The 20,225-nt window shown below is 44.8% G+C and overlaps 1 protein-coding gene across 1 annotated transcript; it reads left to right on the forward strand.

The window, feature by feature from the left end:
* Nucleotides 1–1,785: 1,785 nt before the first annotated feature.
* On the forward strand, nucleotides 1,786–13,102 carry LOC311197356 (cytochrome P450 3A24-like; the record flags this gene model as incomplete). Its single annotated transcript, XM_084271108.1, has 13 exons — nucleotides 1,786–1,856; nucleotides 4,510–4,603; nucleotides 5,018–5,070; nucleotides 5,977–6,076; nucleotides 6,657–6,770; nucleotides 7,057–7,145; nucleotides 8,127–8,275; nucleotides 9,253–9,380; nucleotides 9,987–10,071; nucleotides 10,468–10,628; nucleotides 11,064–11,290; nucleotides 12,109–12,271; nucleotides 12,475–13,102. The coding sequence occupies 13 exons, from the start codon at nucleotides 1,786–1,788 to the stop codon at nucleotides 12,571–12,573; spliced, it is 1,533 nt and encodes a 510-aa protein (XP_084127234.1). The 3' UTR covers nucleotides 12,574–13,102.
* Between the last annotated feature and the right edge of the window lie 7,123 nt (nucleotides 13,103–20,225).

Consider the following 20,225-nt stretch of genomic DNA (forward strand, 5'->3'; position numbering starts at 1 on the left):
GTTCACAGTATTAATACAGGGCAAGTTAGGCCATAAACCCAGCTCTGAGCTGGACTTATATGTGATGTGATAATTGGTCATCCGTTCCTGGGTAACTGCTTTTCCTCTGGCATGGATTAATTGTAGGAGGTGGTGGGTTTGTTTTTTGTTTTGTGGGGTTTTTGGGATTTTTTTTTTTAAAGCTATCAGCTTTCTTTAGGGGGTGGCAAGATTTTCCTGTTCGTTTGAAGTCAATAGGCACAGTCCATTTGGCAGGGATCATAAGACTACAGTGTGAAACCAGCAGCAAGACTTTGCACCTATCAGGCTTTTTCCAGAGCCTGTTCTTACCCTTAAAAATGAACCCAAGAGGGCAAGGAGTGAGCCTTACTGAGGATAGATAGCCCTACAGCGATCTTATTTCATGAATAAACTGTATTAACCTGTTTCCCAACATGGTGAGTCAGGAATGCTTGGTGCCCAGCGAGTTCAAATTTCAAGGCTGTGTCAAAATGTGCAAAGGGGAATCCTGGAAGAACAATCACTGCTGCGACAAGCTCCAGAATAGGAAAGTAGCTATTTAATCACATTACTCTTTCAACATCTCTGAATCAAGCAAGGTAGCACCTGACACAGGCTCGTATAACTATGTCATGAACTTGCCTGTACATGTCAGACTAAAGCATACTGCGTTTATTACAAACTAATCTGCAACTCAGTTGTCTCTGAAGGTCAGAGCAAAAGCCAGGCAAAGGTGAAACAAGATACAAATGCTGCTAAGTCAGATGATGACTTTCAGAAAGTGTCTTGTATCACTGTGTGGACTGTGTCCACCTATCAGTCAACCCAGCATCAATCATGGCTATACCCTTGGAGACATGAGGTGCCCACTTATTTGGACCCAGTGCAGTCAGTAAACTCCCTTTTGAAGACGGCAGCTCCCCCAACAGGGAGGGAATAGCTCATTTTAGAGTTCTGAGTGAAGCCCTGAAGATGCTGCATACATGTCTGTGCAAACCACAGCCTCCTGCCCTAACATTACAAACACCAACAAACACCAGCCAAGCAGCCCCACCATCATATTCTTCTCTTAGCATGTCCGTACTAAGATGCTATTCCTTTTCTGCACTGCTTTTGTTTGAAATAGTGGCAATTTAACTACTAGCAGTTGTGGAATGACAGTATTTCTTTTACAAAACTCCTGCCCATGAGCTAGCAAATGAGATGGGCTTCTACAGCCTTTACAGGTGGCAAACTCCTGCCTGCCTTAGAAGCCGTTTCTGACCCACCACAGGCAGACACCGGCAGCACTCACTCTTCACAACACACATAGAAAGGAAGATATTTTAACCAAAATCCTAAATTCTGCCAAAGTTAATTCCGCTGCCAGAAAAGATCTTGTCATTCAGTGTGTGAATAACCTTTTCATTCCTCTTTCCCTTTCGTAAACCAGCCCTGACACCTGCTTTGGGCTTTACCTTTTCATTGCAACTGGGTTTTATTTATTTTTGTGTAGGAACCCAGGAGTGTTACCAGCCAGTTATTACAGCAGAGAAAGCAGCTGTAATGCCTGGTAACATACGCATTAAGTAATTTGAACCTTAGTCCATTTGGTCAGACTTTTATCTCTCACATGAATTGGGTTTTTCAGACTAGCATACTTGGCTACTGTTGCTTTCCACTCCTCCTCCTTTGTGACAGAAGGACAGCCCCTAAGTCATGTGATTGGACACAAAATATTGCGCACAGTGAAATGCTCCTACTTCCCACAGACCTGAAACAAACAGCTCAAAGCCAGCCAGAGAAATGAACCTTCTTCCCTTCTTCTCTCCAGAGACCTGGGCCCTTTTGCTTATATTCGGTGCCCTCCTGTTAGCGTGAGTAAACGATTCATTATTGGTTCTTTGCTCATGACACTTTCCTGTTCTTGCTGCGGTTCATTTTCATGCAACTAGTCTGCCTAGGAGCAAACAGGTGGATGTGACTCTAGTGAGGGTCTGAGAAGTAGCAGAGGAGTCTAGAGTCTGTATAGACACATGATCTTGCTCCAAGGTTTGGATCATTCCCATGTATTGTTATGATCTTGCTAAGAGCCGATGCAATAATCAAATAATGATAGTGCCCAGCCTTCGTTACCAGCAGGCTTCTGGCTTCTGTTATGGTATCTCCCACAGAAAACAGGCTGTCTCTCTCTGACTGAGGTTGCCCTATGGAGGGGAGCAGGCAGAAGACCCTCCTGCTCAACCTGTGAAGGTGGAGAGCAGCAGAGAAGCACCAGAAAAAGAGTATTTGTAGAATCTCTTCTGTCCTTTGCTCTTTCTGTAATGCTCAGGTAAGATGCTCCATGCACCAGCACCTGGACCAGGAGGGACGCTTGGCAGCAGTTAGAATTGCCACAGCGAAAGCATCCCATGCTCATTCCCACAGCCCACCCTTGCTGTGGGAAGGAGGAAAGCCCAGAGACAGGTCAGGTCTCCACACCTGGCTTTTCTGACAAGCTCCATCAGGCAGAAGGGTACCTCACTGCTTCAGAGGAGCCAGGCTAGTGAGAAAATACTTTTGTCTGCCCTGCTGATGCTGTTCTGTGCTGCAGAGTGTCAGGGCTGGCTGAAAGCCCCCTTCTGCTGGGACATAGAGCATCTCTGCTGCCAGCCCCTGCCAACAAGGCTGGTCTGACAAACTTTGTAGTGTTGACAAGCCCTTAGGCAGAGACAGCATGTTGCTAGCCATAAACCTTAATGATTAATGTGGTCCACACGAGCACAACCCATTTGTCTGCCCTGGCAATGCTCCAACCGTGGCAGTTCAGTAAGCGCTGGAACTTTTAGCCCTGTTTTTAAAACCCTTTCACTCTCTTGTGATTTGGATCACTCAAAAGCCTGTTTGGGGCAGACTCTTAGGAAAAAAAAAAAAATCCCAAACAAACCAACCAAAAACCCCACCCTCATTAACTAAGCCAGGCCCTCATACTTCAGTAACTGTGGCCATCTGAGGCTGCTGGTTACCAGATTCCCACTTGCAATTTTGCTGTGGCAAAAAGGGATGAAGCCCAGATCTCTGTGCTCTGATGTCTGAACTAAACCAGAAATTTCACTGCCCATTAACACAGGGAGGTTGTTCAGATGCTTCTTGTCCATCTAGGGCAATGCTGTTCCAGTTCACACATGAAGGAACATCAGGCATTTCTGGTTCACTTGCATGGTGAGAAGTAGTAATGATTATTCTCAGGCTTCACGCTGAAGAGTCCTCCTCAGCCTGCAGAAAACCGTGTCACAGTCGTGAGAGCGTTAGACTGTGCTTTCCTGGCCATGTTTCAAATGGATTAAGCCCAGCCTATGTTCTTATAGCATTTCTGGGCTTTGTAACCAGCCCAGCCTGGCATTTCCTGCTCCTCTGGCAGCCCCAGCTACCCATAAACATTACAAATGAGAATCCACAAACATTTTATACCTAGCACTGAATCAACCTTTGACAGAAAAGGTTAAACATTGACAAACTGAGCTCTGTGAAACCTTTCTACGCTTGCAAACATCCCATTCCCTTGCTTTTCCCTGCTCTGTGTGGACCATCAGATGTGGTCTGCTTCCGTGCTCTGGTAGGACCTGTGCTGGAGATTGAATTCATTCAGGGTCCCTCAGATTTAGAAAAGTATTACTATTGCAAGGGAGCCCCTCCTTCCCCCAAATCTCAGTCTTGACTGGCTTTTCAGGACAGCATCCTCAAGATGAGGATGAGTGGCTACTGCCACACAGCCCAAAGAGGATCTCTGATGACATCCCACTGCCCAACCTTTGCAGTTCAACATCCCTTCTGCAACAAACTGCCCACTTGGGAAGCTGCAGCTACTAACTGAAAACAAATATTTTGAGGAGCTTTTTCAACACAGCCAAAGACAAGCTTCAAAGGGCTGCAGCCCAGGCCCTTGTTGAGAAACAGAAGGCCCCGAGGTAGAAGTAATAACTTTACAGCTGCCAAAAAGGGTGCTTCAGAGGGAAGAAATCTGCAAAGCTGTCAATAAAATCTAAACAGAAAACCATCAAGACAAGATTTCCTGACGCACCACTGAGCTAACGCCAGGCTAAGGGGAGGGAGAACAATAAATGAAATTAAAGTGCAGCTTGACAAAAAGCCTGTTTGGGACATCACTTCTGGCACTGCTTTGATATCTCTTCAAGAAAAACATGTAAGCTTGGTGTTCTTCTTCCAGCTCTCTTTTCTGCCTCTTCTTTGGTTGACAATGAGCTCCTCTTTTGGCTTTTGCTGAAGTCTTTAAGGTCCTGTTTCCCCCAGAGCACCTTTTCCTTTAGGAGATGGCTGTCTTCCAGGGACCTCACTGAAGCTGCCTGTGGCAGCAGTGCCCCTTACCATGTTTATTAAGTAGTCTTTACAGGGCGGTTTTCTTTTGGGCCACTTTTTGTCCACCTGCTGGATCAACCTCCTCTACTTAGAGCCAAGGTCCAGGTACAGGAGGGCTGGCAGGACCAATGCCATGGGGTGATGTAGCACTCACTTGCCTTTTCTGTCCCACAGATATGGGATCTGGCCATTTGGTTTGTTCAAGAAGTTGGGTATTCCCGGGCCAAAACCTCTGCCTTTCTTTGGGACATGCCTAGAATATCGCAAAGTAAGTGACTGAAGCCTTCCTGGCTCCAGAAGTATCTGCCTTTCCTTATACAGCTGTAGCTCAACAGATACCTGGCGACAAGAAGTTGTCTCCAAATGCCAAGCTCTGCTCTAGCGCACAGGTTGTGCAAAGGCACCAGCATGAGATAAGGGCTCAGCAACACAGAGGATGGGGTCCTGCCTTTACAGCATCGACAAACAAGCACCCATGGGGGTGCTGATTTATAGCTGCCCTTTCCCAGGTCCTGGCAAACAACTCATTCACACATATGGTACCCCTTTCTGCTGCCCTTCATGAAGTTTTTGGAGAGGACAACTCGGAAGGCAGCTCTGAACATCAGTTTACAGATATTCCTTCCAACCTACCATCTCCACTGCATCCTCTCTGAGATTATTTTTATATCACTTCCCACAGGGTTTCTTGGACTTTGACAATGAATGCTTCAAGAAATATGGGAAAGTCTGGGGGTGAGTATGCACCACTGATCACTTTGTAAGGTAAAGCCAGAATCCACACAAAGGGGAGGACAAAAAATTCATTAGGAAAGCTCCATTCTCTCTACCTGCACCCTTGACAACAGGACAAGTGCAGCAATAGGGTGCTCGTGGTGGCTTACATTAAATCCCAATGAAGGCAGGGCTGTGTTGCCATCATGCTATATGGAAATTGCTTTGATCTGTGCTGTGAAAACCATTTTAAAGCAGGTACAGGGCTGCTGCTGTTGCTCTGCTCTGGACATCTGCTGTTATTATAACCTGGGCTACAAACATGCACGTATCCCCTATAATGTATCCACTGGTCGCTATAGTGGCTTTGAAAAATGGAGCCTGGAAAACAGGCAAAGCGCTTAAATCTGCCTAATTGACATCTGTTCCAGGAAACAACTCAGAACTAGCAGCTTAGAAAGACAAAAACAAGGATCAACTTTCATCTCCAAGGATGTTTCAGTGCTGTCAGCCCCAGTCTCCAGACACCCAATTCGAGAGCCTGAAAAGGGTCGAACAAGTTTCCTTCTAATACCGTAATGTGTTTAAGTGCCTGGAAAAACACAGAGAGCCAGGGGAGAAAGGGAAGACACTTGCTTCATTTAGTATCTAGTCCTTTGAGGGACAGAGCCCTGCTCATTTCCCAGTGACTTTAGAAGGTGCTTAGCCCCCTTTATCATTTACAAAACCAGATGGGAGAAGGCCTGGGAGTCCCGGGAGTCCTTTTCCATCTCTAATTTCTACTAACGTGCACGCTGGTGCATCTGCAGAGCAGCATGGCTGGTGATGGCAGAGCCTTTAACACATTTGGTTTCATGGGCATCAGCCAAACCTTGCACTTCAACTACCTGGGGTTGTTTATCTGTCTCCTCTTCTCCCCCTCCCCAGGATTTATGATGGCAGGCAACCTGCCGTGGTTGTCACCGACCCCCAGATCATTAAGACTGTGCTGGTTAAAGAGTGTTACTCCACCTTTACCAACCGGAGGGTAAGACCAGAAGTATCGTGATGTATTGTGGGGTCCAGAAGTGAAGGGCAGCAGGAGATGAGCACGCAGCAGGGCTCCCACTGGGGAGCATTGACTGCGCTATGGGGATTGCTGGAAGTGGCCACTGCATGTCACTGTTCCCCTGCCTTACAGACCGGGGCTGTGTGCCCAGGCTGGCAGGGAAGCTGCTCTGCATCAGACCAGCTCTGCTCTCAACACATATGTATGAACTTGGGTCCATAGGAGCGTGTGGGATCCGTACAGGTCCAGAGCTAGCATGCGTGCCATCAACTGGGATGCAGACTGTGGAGTAGCACAATTAGGTGTGGGTGCACACGTACATATGGGTATGTTGGGATACTTGTTCTGGAGATGGAAACGGCCTCTGACAGCTGGTTTGCTGCAGGAAAGGGGATTGTTTATGTATGAGCTGTCCTGAGAAGCTGTTTGTATGGCCTTTGCCTGCTACCAGTAGTAATGTCCCTGAAATAGCCTGGGCAGGGCTACACACCACATTCCTATCCTTGCACTGAAGCCGCTCTCTTTTCTGGGGTTAACACGTTGCCTTTTTCCCCTCCAGAAAACAGATCTAGCAGGGGTGCTGAAAAACGCTGTCTCATTAGCTGAAGATGAACAGTGGAAAAGGATTCGTACTGTGCTCTCTCCAACCTTCACCAGTGGGAAACTAAAGGAGGTAAAACACAGAAGAGCTGGTACAAAGTAAATCAGAAAGTCAGTAGACAGTGATTCCAGGCTGAGATTGTCACAGGGGTCCAATTTCTTCAGTCAGAGCCTGGCAACTAGGCTGGCCTGTTTAATTTATGCCTAATTTAAAACACAAAAAAAAAGGCTTAAAATAAAAACTTAGCAGAAAGATCTTATTTGTAAATATTCATGAAAATCCCTGTAGTCTTCATAAGCCTGTCTTAAAGGAGTAAAATGTACTGCTCTTAAGTGACCATCTCTGGTTTGTGTTACAGATGTTTCCTATAATAAAGCACTATGGGGAAATTCTGGTGAAAAATGTTCGAAAGAGAGTGGAAAAGGACAGCGATCAGCCTGTAAAGGAGTAAGTAGCTGCTAGGAGCAGCAGGCTAAGCAGCCAACCTTGTTAGAAAGTGCTGTGGTTCATTCATTACTAGCAATGCAGACTGCTTGCTGGGTAAAACAGGCCTCTGAACAGCTCAAAATTTGAAAGAGAAGATTTAAACTAGGATGGTTAGGAAACTTCCTAAAGACAGAGACCCACTGAGAAGCCTTCAAAAGGGAATTGGCAGGGGAAAATGCTCCAGCACAGCTTTCTGGATCCACAGATCCAAGGTAACTCCAGATTTTCCCCACATACGCTCATGATCTCTGCACACCACCTCCTTATACCCCAGGACACTGAGTTTGCTGGTGTTCCAGCCCCACCTATGGCACTGTAGGATGCTTGTCCATCGCTTGCCCCCATTGCCCAGTAGTGTGGCCCTGTGTGGGTCATCCTCATCTGTGCCCTCCATATGGGCTCTGAAACCTGTGCATTCCCCCCCCCCCCCCCGCCCCCAGTTTCAAAGTAGAGCTGTGGAAACAGCAGCTGCACACCATTAGTCACACAGCAGCAAAGATCTCCCCTACACAAACCCCCGTAATGCAGGGGGTTTGGATGCTTTGTACCATTACAGGTACCTGTGCTGGGTTGAACAAGACCATTTTCATGGCATGTTTGAAGCAGTGTGTGTTACCACCCCTCCCCAAGAAGCTAAAACACTCGACAGCCTCATGCTGTCCTTGCACTAACCTGCTCATGTAGCTGCATGCTGGTTTAAAATCCTCAGAAAAGCTGTCCGATTTGAAAACCCATGCAGGCTTGAAAACACCACTCAAAAAAAATATCTACCCCTTTCACTATAAGTGCCTTTTGGTTACCATATATCCAATTTCCTTTTCAAAACCAGGCCAGGAGGTCTTCTGAGAATTTATATTTGAATGTCACATAAGCATTAGGAAAAAATATATTCACTTGCCCCAAATATTTCACCACAGTCTATCTTTTTCATCTTTTTTTCAGCATCTTTGGAAGCTACAGCATGGATGTTGTCACCAGCACTTCGTTTGGTGTGAACATTGACTCCATTAACAACCCCAAAGACCCCTTTGTCAGAGAAATGCAGAAGTTGGTCAAGTTTGACTTTTTTGACCCGCTCTTCATCTTGTCATGTAAATTGCTTTTGTTGAAAACTTCATTCTGGTGTCAGAAAGCAACTTCAGCAGGCATCTCAGACCAGTGCAACATACATGTTAGCTTATCAACTATGGCTTGGATAACTTCCCTAGCTAGGTTGGAAGTCCTAATGGCTCTTGTCTTGTCATTTCCTCATTGTTAGCTTCATGCTACAACTCTGAGAATGAGATGAGTAAAACCTGCCTCCACTTTTGGCATTCACAGTGCAAGTAACATGAAAATTCCAGCCAATATCCAACTAAGTAGTGGGAAACGAATCTAAGGTTGAAAGGCAAGTTCAGTGGTGAAGCTCAAGGAGAGCTGTGCTATTTGAAATGCATTTTCTGGAAGAGAGCACTGAGCAGGGACTGCAGTTAGATGGGATTTCCTAGCAGCACAATAGTTTCAGTGATGGCAATGGACCTTAAATCATTTGCAACCTTACATCAGGTTAGGTACCATGCTAAAACACAGGGAAATACAGCTGATTTTATGAATTTACGCACAAGCTCAAAACTGAGTCTCTGTGATAAAGAAAAGGGACTTGGAAATGTTTGTGTGAGCATAGCAGGGCAGTGATTAGCTTGGGCTGAAAAAAACAACCCAGGATTTGCAGTATTCCTCTTCCAAGTTACATTCTTCTTGTGACACTCTTCAATGCACAGAAGTCACCTGTCCTTAGAAAGCAGCCCTTAGAAAAAGGTGGTGGTGTATGCTTTGGTCATCTCTTAAAGCAAAGATTATATCCAGCTCAGTCATTCCTAGTTAATGGGAGCTTAGGAGAGGGTTGCATCAAGACAAACTGTCCTGAGAAAGGCCAAAACAGGTAAAGGCCAGGCTTTGCCCAGGTGAGGAAATTAAGAGGAAATAATTGCTTGGTAGCATCATTACCTCCTCAGCAACATCCATAGCTATCTTATATGAGGTGGAGTCTGTTAGCAGTGTGTGATTTTATCCTCAATTTGTTTTCCAGTTGTATGCCCATTCATTACTCCTCTGTTGGCCAAGATGAATATAAGCTTCTTCCCCAGAAGTGCTGTAGATTTCTTCTTGAGATCCATCACCAAAATTAAGGAGGACCGTGAAAAGGACACTCAGAATGTAAGTGAGCACCAATTTGCCAGCCATTGTGCTAGAAAACACATGGATGGGAAAGGTTGATGATAAAGGTGAAGCCAAAGCAAAACCCTGAATCTGCTTAAGTGTAAACACTCCATTTTATTACTCTCAGAAAAGCTTTACCTGACCAGTCCTGGCACAGGAAGAAGTGGATTCACACGTTTGTGATCTGAAGCTAAATCCAGATAAAGGCTCAGAATTGCAATAAGCATAGGTTTGCAGAACTTGTGATAAGTCAGAGACTCCCTGAAGAAGATTAGGCAGAGAATAAGACAGAACAGAGTAAACAGCACAAGAGCAGCAATTCCACCTTTCAGGGTTGTACCTCTCACTTTCAAAAACTGAAAGTGTTTCCTGGCAAAAATTCTCCCTTTTAGAGTCCAGATCCCTTACCCAAAATTCATCTGAGACACTGTTCTCACACCCAATGAAAAGGACAGATAGGCTTCAAAAATGAAATGGAAGTGGTGTGTTTTATGACAAGGGATGCTTTCAGTTTAAAAATTGCTCTTAGGCTATGAAATCTGCTGACCTGAGCCCTCCCTGAGGGACCCATCACCAAAGAAACTCTCCTGCTTTTCTTCTTAGGGCAGAACAGATTTTCTGCAGCTGATGATCGAATCCCAGAAGTCAACCAGTCATGGGACCAACGGAGCAAGTCACTCATATAAAAGTAACAACATCTAAATATTCATCACAGGAACAGGGACTGTGGGAATGTTGGAAATATGGGGAGCTGTTTCCCAAAGAAAGGCTTGGTGGGTCACCACCATTTCCACCAACCAGTTCCAGGCAGAGGTCTTTATCCCTTGTTGCCACCACCAGGGCTAAGGAAAGTGTCCCAGGCCCTTTGCCAAGGAGCAGGCCTGCTGTGTCAGTGATTTATACCTGAGAAGCCATCTGGCTCCTCTATAAAATGAGATTTTCCAGACAGATAGCAGAGTAGCTATAAATGTGTTATCAGAAAAAAACCAAAACAAACCTGACTCAGGCACACCCACTATGTCCCTTGCTGAGATCATCAACCAGCACCAGTTCTGCTCATTGCCTCCGTCCTCTCTCCTCACAGCTCTGACCGACATAGAGATCCTGTCACAGGCATTCATCTTCATTTTTGCTGGCTATGAGCCCACCAGCAACACACTTTGTTACCTGGCGTATGAACTGGCCACACATCCTGATGTGCAGCAAAAACTGCTGGAGGAAATCGACACTGTTTTACCCAACAAGGTAAAGGGACATTGAGTGATGGTCAAGACCCTCTGACCCTGCCACCCTTGTTTGGTTAAGACAATGAGAAAACTTTAGCTCCTAACCAACCTCCTCCTGGCATCTTCCAAGCACTCCAAGAGACACACACTGAGACAATTCAACACAGAAGCATTTTCTTTTGGCAGCTGAGACCTCACCGGCCACCCCACTGCACAAGCCCATTTGCCATACTCTGCACCCGCGCACAAGTAGATGGGGATTTCCAGGCATTTCCATCACTCAGGGATGGAAAATGAAACTTGCTACACAATTTCTACCTTGCATTTTGTTCTTCAGTGACTCTGAGACATGGTTGGGGCAGCAGGGGTTGGGGATGCTCTAGTCTCAGTCATTTTAGGACAATCCAACCCTCATGCCAGCATACCTGGTCACCTTTCTCCTGTTGTTTCACAGGCTCCTCTCACGTATGAGGCGATGATGCAACTGGAGTATCTTGACATGACAGTGAATGAAACCCTTCGTCTCTTCCCCCTTGGAGGACGGCTTGAGAGAGCCTGCAAGAAAGATGTAGAAATAAATGGAGTGACCATTCCCAAGGGAGCTATAGTTATCATCCCACCCTATACCCTGCACCGCAACCCAGAGTACTGGCCAAACCCAGAAGAGTTCAGACCAGAAAGGTATGTAAAACATAACAAAAGGAGAGGAATATCACACTGCTTTTTCCTCATGTAGTAATTAAGTATTAATCTTTGATTAGCTTTCTAATTGTGTTCTTCCTATCTTCTTACAAATGACACTGATGAGAAATTGCAGGCTCATGGGAATGTTGTTTTATGAAGAAAATAAGCTTTGTGCTGGTTTCAAACCGCGTAATCTTATTGGGAGAATAAGAATGATACCTCACAGCATCTTGCACACAGTTTTGAAGCTTGCTGACAGAGCAGGTAGCCGGCGAGTTTTGGTACCTGCTAGCTATCGCTCCATAGGATCTTCATTGCTCAACCCGCTTCCTTCTCACAGGCTTTGCCACAAAACACACCAGAGGCACCTTTCCTCTCTTTTTGTTTTCCCAAGGAATTGATAACTTTTGCCTCCTTGGTAATTTTTATTATTGGCATCTAGCTCTCATTCCCTTCAAGACCAAAGATGTAGGGTGCTCCTAACAAAGACAACTTGTAGTTTCTCTCTAACTAATTACAACAGATGGGAAAAATCAGTGAGATTTTTGGAAAAGCATGTAGATTTTCCCATGGTTCTCAACTTCTACTGGTCTGAATGGACAGAACTGAACTCAAAACCCTGCCTGTGATGAGGGTTGTGACAGCACTTGGTTGCTGGGGGGTGCCAATACCTTAGTGAAAAGCCAAATGAGCCTCTGTAGGGCACCAGCAAGAGATGTCTAAGTGATGCCAAGAGATGTCTAAGTGATGCAGATATGCAGGTTTTTGGGTTTTTGCCACCTTCATTTCTTTTCCCCAACCATGTCATTATCCAGGTTCAGTAAGGAAAATAAAGACACTATAGACCCATACACCTACCTGCCCTTTGGGGCTGGGCCCAGGAACTGCATTGGGATGCGGTTTGCTCTCCTGACTCTGAAAGTTGGCATCACTGCTCTACTGCAACATTTCACCTTCCAGGTCTGCAAAGAAACTCAGGTGAGGAGCATGGTACCTTTTGAAAGCCCCATGTGAAAGGCCAGGTGCCCAGGTTCTCCCCCTGGGTGCTAACACCAGATGCTTTGCACTTCTAGGGGAGATGTACTTAGTGAAGCTTTGTCCAAACCATGGTCAAACTTCTTTCCTTTAATCTCCACTTATTTTGTCTATCTCCAAGCATGTTTTCCCTCCTCTTGTTGCAGGTCCCTCTCAAGCTGAAATCAATGGGACTCTTAACACCAGAGAAACCAATTATTCTGAAGTTAGTTCCCCGGACCAACACCACAGCTGCAAAGGCGTAAAACCCAGCTGCATCTGCAACCAGCCTCCAGCACCTAAAAAGCACTGTGCTAACAAAGGGATCACACATTGCAGGGGATTGCTTCTGCATGTACAGACACAGGAGAGCAGCTCTAGTTAATTCTGCAAGCAATTACTACATATTTACTAATAAACATAGCTGTCAGAAAAGTAATGTGGCTCACTGGGCAGTGACAATATACAGTCCCCTTAATTTTGATTGCTGAAAACAAGAAATAAATCCAAATGAGAAGCTGATCATCTACTCACTTCTAAGGGGACTTCTCCATCTGTGGAGAAGGAATTACTGTCAAATTCAAGAGAAACAAGGTGTGATGGAAATTCAGATTGCCAGACCTTGCTGGGCAGGGAAGGGTGACGTTCTCGGTGTATCGATGCTTGAAATTTTGTATGTTATAATTGAGCTGACTGGTGTGAGACTATATCCTAGTTACCAAACCTCTCCTGTGCCATGTGTTAATTAAACTAAAGCGTGTACAAATACTGTCATTAAAAATGTTTGAGAGCTACTCTGTGTTGTGTATAGCGGCTGATCACTTCCTATTTAAAAACCTTATTCAGCCTCAACCCTTGAAATTATCCATGTACATTGCTTTCCACTTAATTTAATGAATCTGATCCTTCATTTAATGTGATCAAACCCTCCCATTTGTACAGTATTTTACAAACACTATAACTCCCACCTCTTAGTTTGATTAAGAGGGTGCCTTCAGTTCAGCACTGGCCAACCATCTTCTGCACAGAAGCAACAGAAGACAGACTGCAGAGAGCAGCAGGAGCAGCCCCACAGGAGGTGGTGGCAGCCCTGTGGGAGGTCCACTGCTCCTGGAGAAGTTATCTGGCCATGGCTTTTTGTTGAGCCTTACCTCCCACCAGAGCCAGGGATAGGGTGTATGCTCACTCATCAGGGGATGTTAGCCTGCTGAGAGCTGCTTTGCTCTTGGACTGCTACAGAGCAGCCTAGGGCTTGTGCCCTGTGGGCTGGTCTTGTCATCAGCATGCTGCTTTTGAACGTCTTAGGCCATCCCTGACCATATAAAACAGGCAATATCAAAGCAGGTGGGAAGTGCTCCTGGATCTGAATTTCACAGTCCAGTTCACCCCTGTATATTGTACTGGCCCTTAACACCTGCAAACCAAGAAGGATGCTAGTGGAATGGGAAAGGTTTTTAGAAGAGCTGTAAACCAGATCAAGTAATCCCTTGACTTTCTCTCAGCATCCTTCAATCCAAGACTACATTTTCCAAATAACAGTCTATAATTTTCTCCTGTGGCCACATACTTTTCTCTTTAGTTTAAGAGACAGAAACCACAACATGATCCAAATGCTGCAATCCAACATAGTACAAATTTATTCAAGAACTCACATCCGTTCTTTAACAACAATTGCAGTTCAGGAATTAGGGAGTGGTCAGCCAACAGGGCAGCAGATTCCTGATCCCTGGAAACTCCCAAATCAAAGCTGCCCATTTTCCAGGAAAATACAGCAACATTCACCATGCTGTAATTCAAGAGTTAGCAGCTTGCACTGTCCCAAAAGGTAGATAAAACAATTATAGTGCTCCCTTCTGATTCATCATCTGTGAAAAATTGTTTGGGTTTTGCTAAGTACACAGAAAGGCGTCGTTAGGAGTGCTGCCAGTGAGGCTCTTCCTCTATTTAAACTGTTGCTCATCTCTTACTGAGGGTTCAAAGCCTTCACTGGAAGAGCTGGACCTGTCTTACTGTTGCTATGCTGCAGAACCAGCTTGTATGGGGAGAGCACAGTTTCCCTACACGGACAGACTAGTTAAAAAATGCATTTTCCCCCCCACCCCCCCCAGACTAATAGTGCCAGGCACAGGTAAGGAAGGGGAAGAAAAAGGAAACTGTTGTGAAAGCAGCAAGTCACAGGCCAAACTGCAGCTTTGACACAATGAAAAGTCATTTTGGTATCTCATGAACAAATTCAAGTGCCTTTGTGTGGTGCTCAGAACCCGAAAGAGTTAACCCAGCCACATCCCAAGACAGACAGTCCCTGCCCAGCGCGTGGCATCTCCAGGAATGAAGTCATTAGTGGAACTGTACAGATCATTCTTCCAAATGTGAAGAATGTGACTAATTCTCCAGCTTCAGCCAATTATGACCTGCCAGGACTATCATAACAGCCCATAAATAATGTGTAACAAAATCATGGTAATGAGTCTTCTAGAAGAATTAGATCCTCTGTGTCTTAACTCCGTAAAATTATTTTGCTTCAGGGCTGCCTCCATCATTTCTAGCACTTTCCATTGCCTTGCTGGCCACCCCTCAGAAACGGTTAGGACTTGGCCAGGATTCTGCTGGTCCTGGTCATTGTCAGATTTGTTTTCACTGGTTTGATCATTTCCTCTTTACACCAGACATATCACTGTTTAACTCGACTTTCAAATGTTTTCACTCCTAAAACATATTTACTTTATCCAGACCTTGCTGATTCCTTGAACTGTTTCAACACATACTTGGCAGGCCTGGGACATTGCATTGTCCCAAGAGAGCTGGGTTTTTGTCAAAGGAAAGAGCATCCAAACACATAGCAACTTAGAAGTTAATTTAGGGAATACTTCTGTCTCACTTCCTCCCCCTAAAATCCTCCCAAACCCTAAGTAAGAGAGAAAAAGGGAACCAAGATAATCAATGTTACAGCAGCATTTAAAAAAGAAAGGGCTTCTTGAAGATTTTTTTCAGCTGTGTCTCAGAGAAGTTGTTGTCAAAGGGTTGCCTCCACCACTCTCCACACTCACAACCTGGTACAACACCAGCCCTGGCTGATCACTTGGAAAGACCTCTCTAAGTACGCAGAAATACACTCCCCTCAATCCAGAAAGGCTTGCTGGGAACTTTCCAAAGGAGATACGTACCCTGTGATATGAGAACTGTTATTGCGTCAGTGCTGATGAAAGACAAAGGTGGTTGTAAGTGCAGAGATTGGCTTTCTGTTTCATAGCCACAGCAAAGTGGCCATCGATGTGACAGTAATTTACCTAAATGATGTAATATGTCCATCTGATTGTGGGAATCAAATGGATTTTTATGAAAAACAGGTTTCCTGCATACAGCAGAGGAATATTTCATGTGCTTCACCAAGTCAGTTATTAGCTGTTTCAATACTAGGCTGAGCCCTGACAGATAGAAGAATGGCCTGACTATTACTAAACCAAGTGTCCCTAAAGTATTGAAGCCTTTTGCAACCACACCTTGCCTTTAAAGTGGAAAATAAAACATTTCCAGGCATATTTCACCTGAAAGGAAGAACAGGCAGCATTGCTCCTTTTACCTTGCTCTCTACAGAGGCATGGTTTCTCTATTGGTGCCCTGGCACAAGTTGCTTTCAAGTTAGAAATTGCACAAATGAAAAAGGCAGCATGTAGAATTTGTTTAGTTCTCAGTCCCTCCTTCCTCTCTCCATCTCCCTAGAAATAGTAACTGGCCAGCATGGGGAACTACCAGGGTATGAGAGATAGCTGGGAAACGTGGAAAACCTGTAGCTGAATTTGTGCACTGACATCACCTTTATATATCTGCTGTAATGGAGAGAATTAGGCATATTGAATCGCTCTCCATACAGACGTGGAATTTCAAAAACCCTTACTGTTGCATAAATGTTGACAGGGTATTTTATTTACTGCATCATTAAAGGTTAAAGAGACTCATTCTCCAGAGGATTCATTTTTTCAGCCCTTAATATCAATTAAAGCTCATTTCAGCTCTACCCTAATGATTAACATAAGATATGGGAAAAGCTCTAACTGAGCATTTCTGTTCATTACTTTACTTCTCTTGTATTGCTAGGGCATTTCATAGGTACTGATGCAGTTTTATATCACCCATGACACAGTTCATTTTCCCCTCAGGTTTCCTTTTTTTGTTACTGAACATTTGAAGACCTTGCAAAAGAGCACAAAGCGATGCCATGGATCAAAGTCTTTCATTTAACCAGTTCATGGCTGATGATCAGTAACATTCTCTATGGGCTTTCCAACACAGCCTAGACATAAGTTTATTTTGTTATGTAGCCTTTGCATATCATATATAATACATAACCATACTCTGATATATTTGTGCAGTCAGAATTTTGCAATTGGGAGTGAGGAGGACAACAACTATTCAAGGGAAAATAAAAAACCTTGCCTGCCACTTACAAACCAAAGCCAGTCCAGTACAGCTGGATGCATTTACCAGTCTTTGCTTGGCAAAGGACTAGTTCCATCAGCACACCGTGGAGCACCCAAAAAAACAGGTTATAGTCCATCTCCTGGACTGTGCCAGGGCTTTGTGCAGCCCAACTGAGAAGGCAGAGCTGCCACACCACCCTGGGGCTCTCCAGCTGGTTTTGGTCTGGAATCACAGGTAACAGGATTGGAAAAATACTTCTGGAAACTAGACTGCACAGACCAACCGCCAGCATGGTGAGCAGGGGCTTACGCTAACTTGCCCCAAGCTTGTCTAACCTTTTCAGAACTTGTCTACTTGTATCCTAATATTAGGGTATTTATTGTTAACAAACACTAATCTGGGATCGATCTGTATCCAAAGGTCACGACAAAAGCCAGAGGGAAGGTGAGGAGCAACACAGATGCTCCTAAGAAGGTCAGTTGCTGCCATTCAGGCTACTCTCTGGTGTAACCACACATCAATCAGCCCACCAGTAGCCTTAGCAACATCCATGGAAGAACGCAGATGCCTGATGCTCCCAATACTTATAACAGACCCCAGTAGAAATCAACAGGACATAAAAGTGAGGGACATGCTTTTGCATATTCCCCTTGCCAGGAAACAAAGCATTTTTCCATGTGGGCTGTTGCACACTTATGGGCTGCCACATGTAGCTCTGGCTCAGGACTCCATACTGAGTTACCTGCATCATCTCAGTCAGGTCACTGAACCCACCACTCCTGGTTTTAGATGCCACCTGTGGTCCTGAAAAAGATTTCTCCATTCCCCTCTTGAATACTTGTATTTAGCTTCCAGTGCCTGGGATTCGTTTGGCTGGGAGGGAGGGAAACAACTCTCTCAAGTGGAAGAGCTACCTAACAAAGTTTTAATGGAAGATATTATTTCTGTTCCTTGCATTACATTAAAAGCCAGCCAGGAAATGAAAGCCCTGGAGGGCTGGGCATGTTGGAACCTCAGAAAGACCATCTTTTCTTTGGGGAGTTCACAGTCTTAATGTTGCCCTAAGAAACAGAACGTGCAGCAAACACAGACAGCTTGTGCTAGGACAGACTTAGCAAGCACGTGTGTGTGTGTATATATATATATATATGAAGACATATACACAAGAAGGGCAGAGGGAAGGACTCTTCCAAGCCAGGGACAATGGGCAACAGATCCAGCCCTGGCAAGGCAGTAATCACCACCCCAAGTCAAACATTTCCAAACCCTGTTTTAAGCCAGCAAGAGGAAAACTTCAAAATGTCAAAGCACCAATCTTCAGAGGGACTCATTAGGTCCTCATGTGGGAGTGATGAAGTTCATGCAGTGCTTTCAAAAGGCAGAAAGCTGCAATGGTACCAATGGCATCCAACAAGGAGCCATCACAGGGAAGTGGTGGGACCCACTGCTGTGCTAACCCAGTGCTCAGGACAGCAAGAACAATAAGAAATTGAAACACACAATCACAAAACCCAGTACACAACAACTTCTGGCACTGCTTTGGTCTGTTTATTACAAAGCCGTGTCGGCTTTGTGTTGGGTTTTCTGCCTTCTCTCCGCTTGCTGGCAGCAGCTCTAGAGATCTTTGGCATTTTGCTGAAAGTTTCAGATATTGGTTTCTTTTGGAGCACCTGCTCCTTTGCAAGATGATAGAAGCTACCTCCAGGCTCCCTCCCTGAATGTGCTGCAGCTGCACAGCTTATTATTTGCCACATTTACTTAATAAACTCCAAAATGCTTGGGGTTTAGGCCTCGCCTCCGCCTTTCTCTGTATTGGGTCCAGGTAGACTTAGCGGCCCAGCTGGCGGTTTGGCCCCAGGGGAACACTCCCTTTCTCTAACTCACCCCTGAAGCCACAAGCAAGGAAAATAAACCCATCGATCAGCCTCTCCTTTCCTCACTCTTCATATTCATAGATGAAAGAACAATGCAGGAATGAACATCAGGCCCAGCAGCACTCGGCTGAACACGCGTCTGAGCACAGCCCGTGTGTGCCTCTGTACCAGGGCAGCAATTGCCTGGGCAGACTAATCTCCAAAGTCCTAAGCTTTTCCTGACAAATAGCTGCTGAAATTGTTGTCCATTTGAGTATTCATCTTTCATTTGTAATTTCATTTTAAATCCATTTTTGCAGGGTTTGCTGGACTTCAACCAAAATTGCTTTCAGAAATATGGGAAATCCGAGGGTGAATATTTTTCCCAGGCAAGCCTTATCTCCCTGCAGCCTCTAACGCACAGCCAACCACCCAAGTCAGAGGGCATGATCCTCAGGAAGGCTCCATCAGAAGAAGCAGTCTTAAATGCCCATTATATACCTATTAACCTGGCCTGCCAGGTGAGAACCCCAAGCAGCTTGTGTCTGATGCCTTTCACTGGAAATCAGTAATTAAAAAAACATCTGGTTTTGAGGCAAGCAAGATACCAAAGAATTTCTAACTCAGGTGGTTTCTTAGTTGGTGTTTTGTGGAAGAGGGTGTGCGTGGCTACACACAGGGGAGAGGGGCAGCAAGGCAGGGAGCAGCAGCTAAGCCAGCTAGAGAAGATCTGCAGCTTCAAACGCATTGCGAGCGGTAGGTGGGCTTTTTGAGTAAGGAGAAAATTCATTAACTTGTTGTCAAAGATCACGTAGCATTTAACGAAATCCTTAAGTAAAAGATGCTAAACATTTCTTAGGCCTCCTGGATCTTTCCTTGAAGATCAGCAAAGAAATGTGAAGGAACTGCTCTACTTTTAGTACCATGCTGTGAGATTAGATGCCATCCTGCTATACGTTCTTTTTTTATAGCCCACTTTCTATTTTTATTCCTGTTCTACTGTGGAAGTGTTTGCTAATAATGTATGATAGGATGCTTTGTCATGAAAAAACCCTGTATCATTTATCTGTTTCTGAAAAGAAATTCTCAGTACAAATCTAATAAGGAAAAAAAAATCCTATTCTAGCTCCTGTTGGAGGAAAGGGATTGATTTATGGAGAGAGATGAAAAGCACTAAGTATGTATTGCTTGGCAAAATGAGGAATTGTAGAGAACTGTCTTTATGCATTTGAAGGGTGTAAACATCAAAGAGGCAGAGGAGCTATTTAGAGAATTAGGAGGAGGCACATCTAGGAGACAAGAGCTGAAATTAAATGAACATCGTTAACTTAAAAATCATACTTCTGCCTGCAAATCTATTTCCTGGTATTATTACTTGTAGCACTCTGATGAGTATAAATGAAGCTTATGGAAAAAAATATCTAATATATTTTTCATATCTGATAGCAGACCTTACTGTAAAGTTCAGAAAGCAGAGATGCAGCAGCTATTCCTGAAAATCTGGAAGACAGACAAGCATTGTTCAAAGCTCTCTCTCCTGTCACCAACAAGGGGTGACCAGTATAACTGGTTACTTCCCCCCAACTCCTTGCTCTGATTGCCACCTGCTACCTGGGATCTGACTCATTGGATCTGTGTGGGTGTAA

Source organism: Gallinula chloropus, assembly GCF_964237585.1.
Source record: "Gallinula chloropus genome assembly, chromosome: 15".
In the NCBI taxonomy this organism is placed as follows: Eukaryota; Metazoa; Chordata; class Aves; order Gruiformes; family Rallidae; genus Gallinula; species Gallinula chloropus.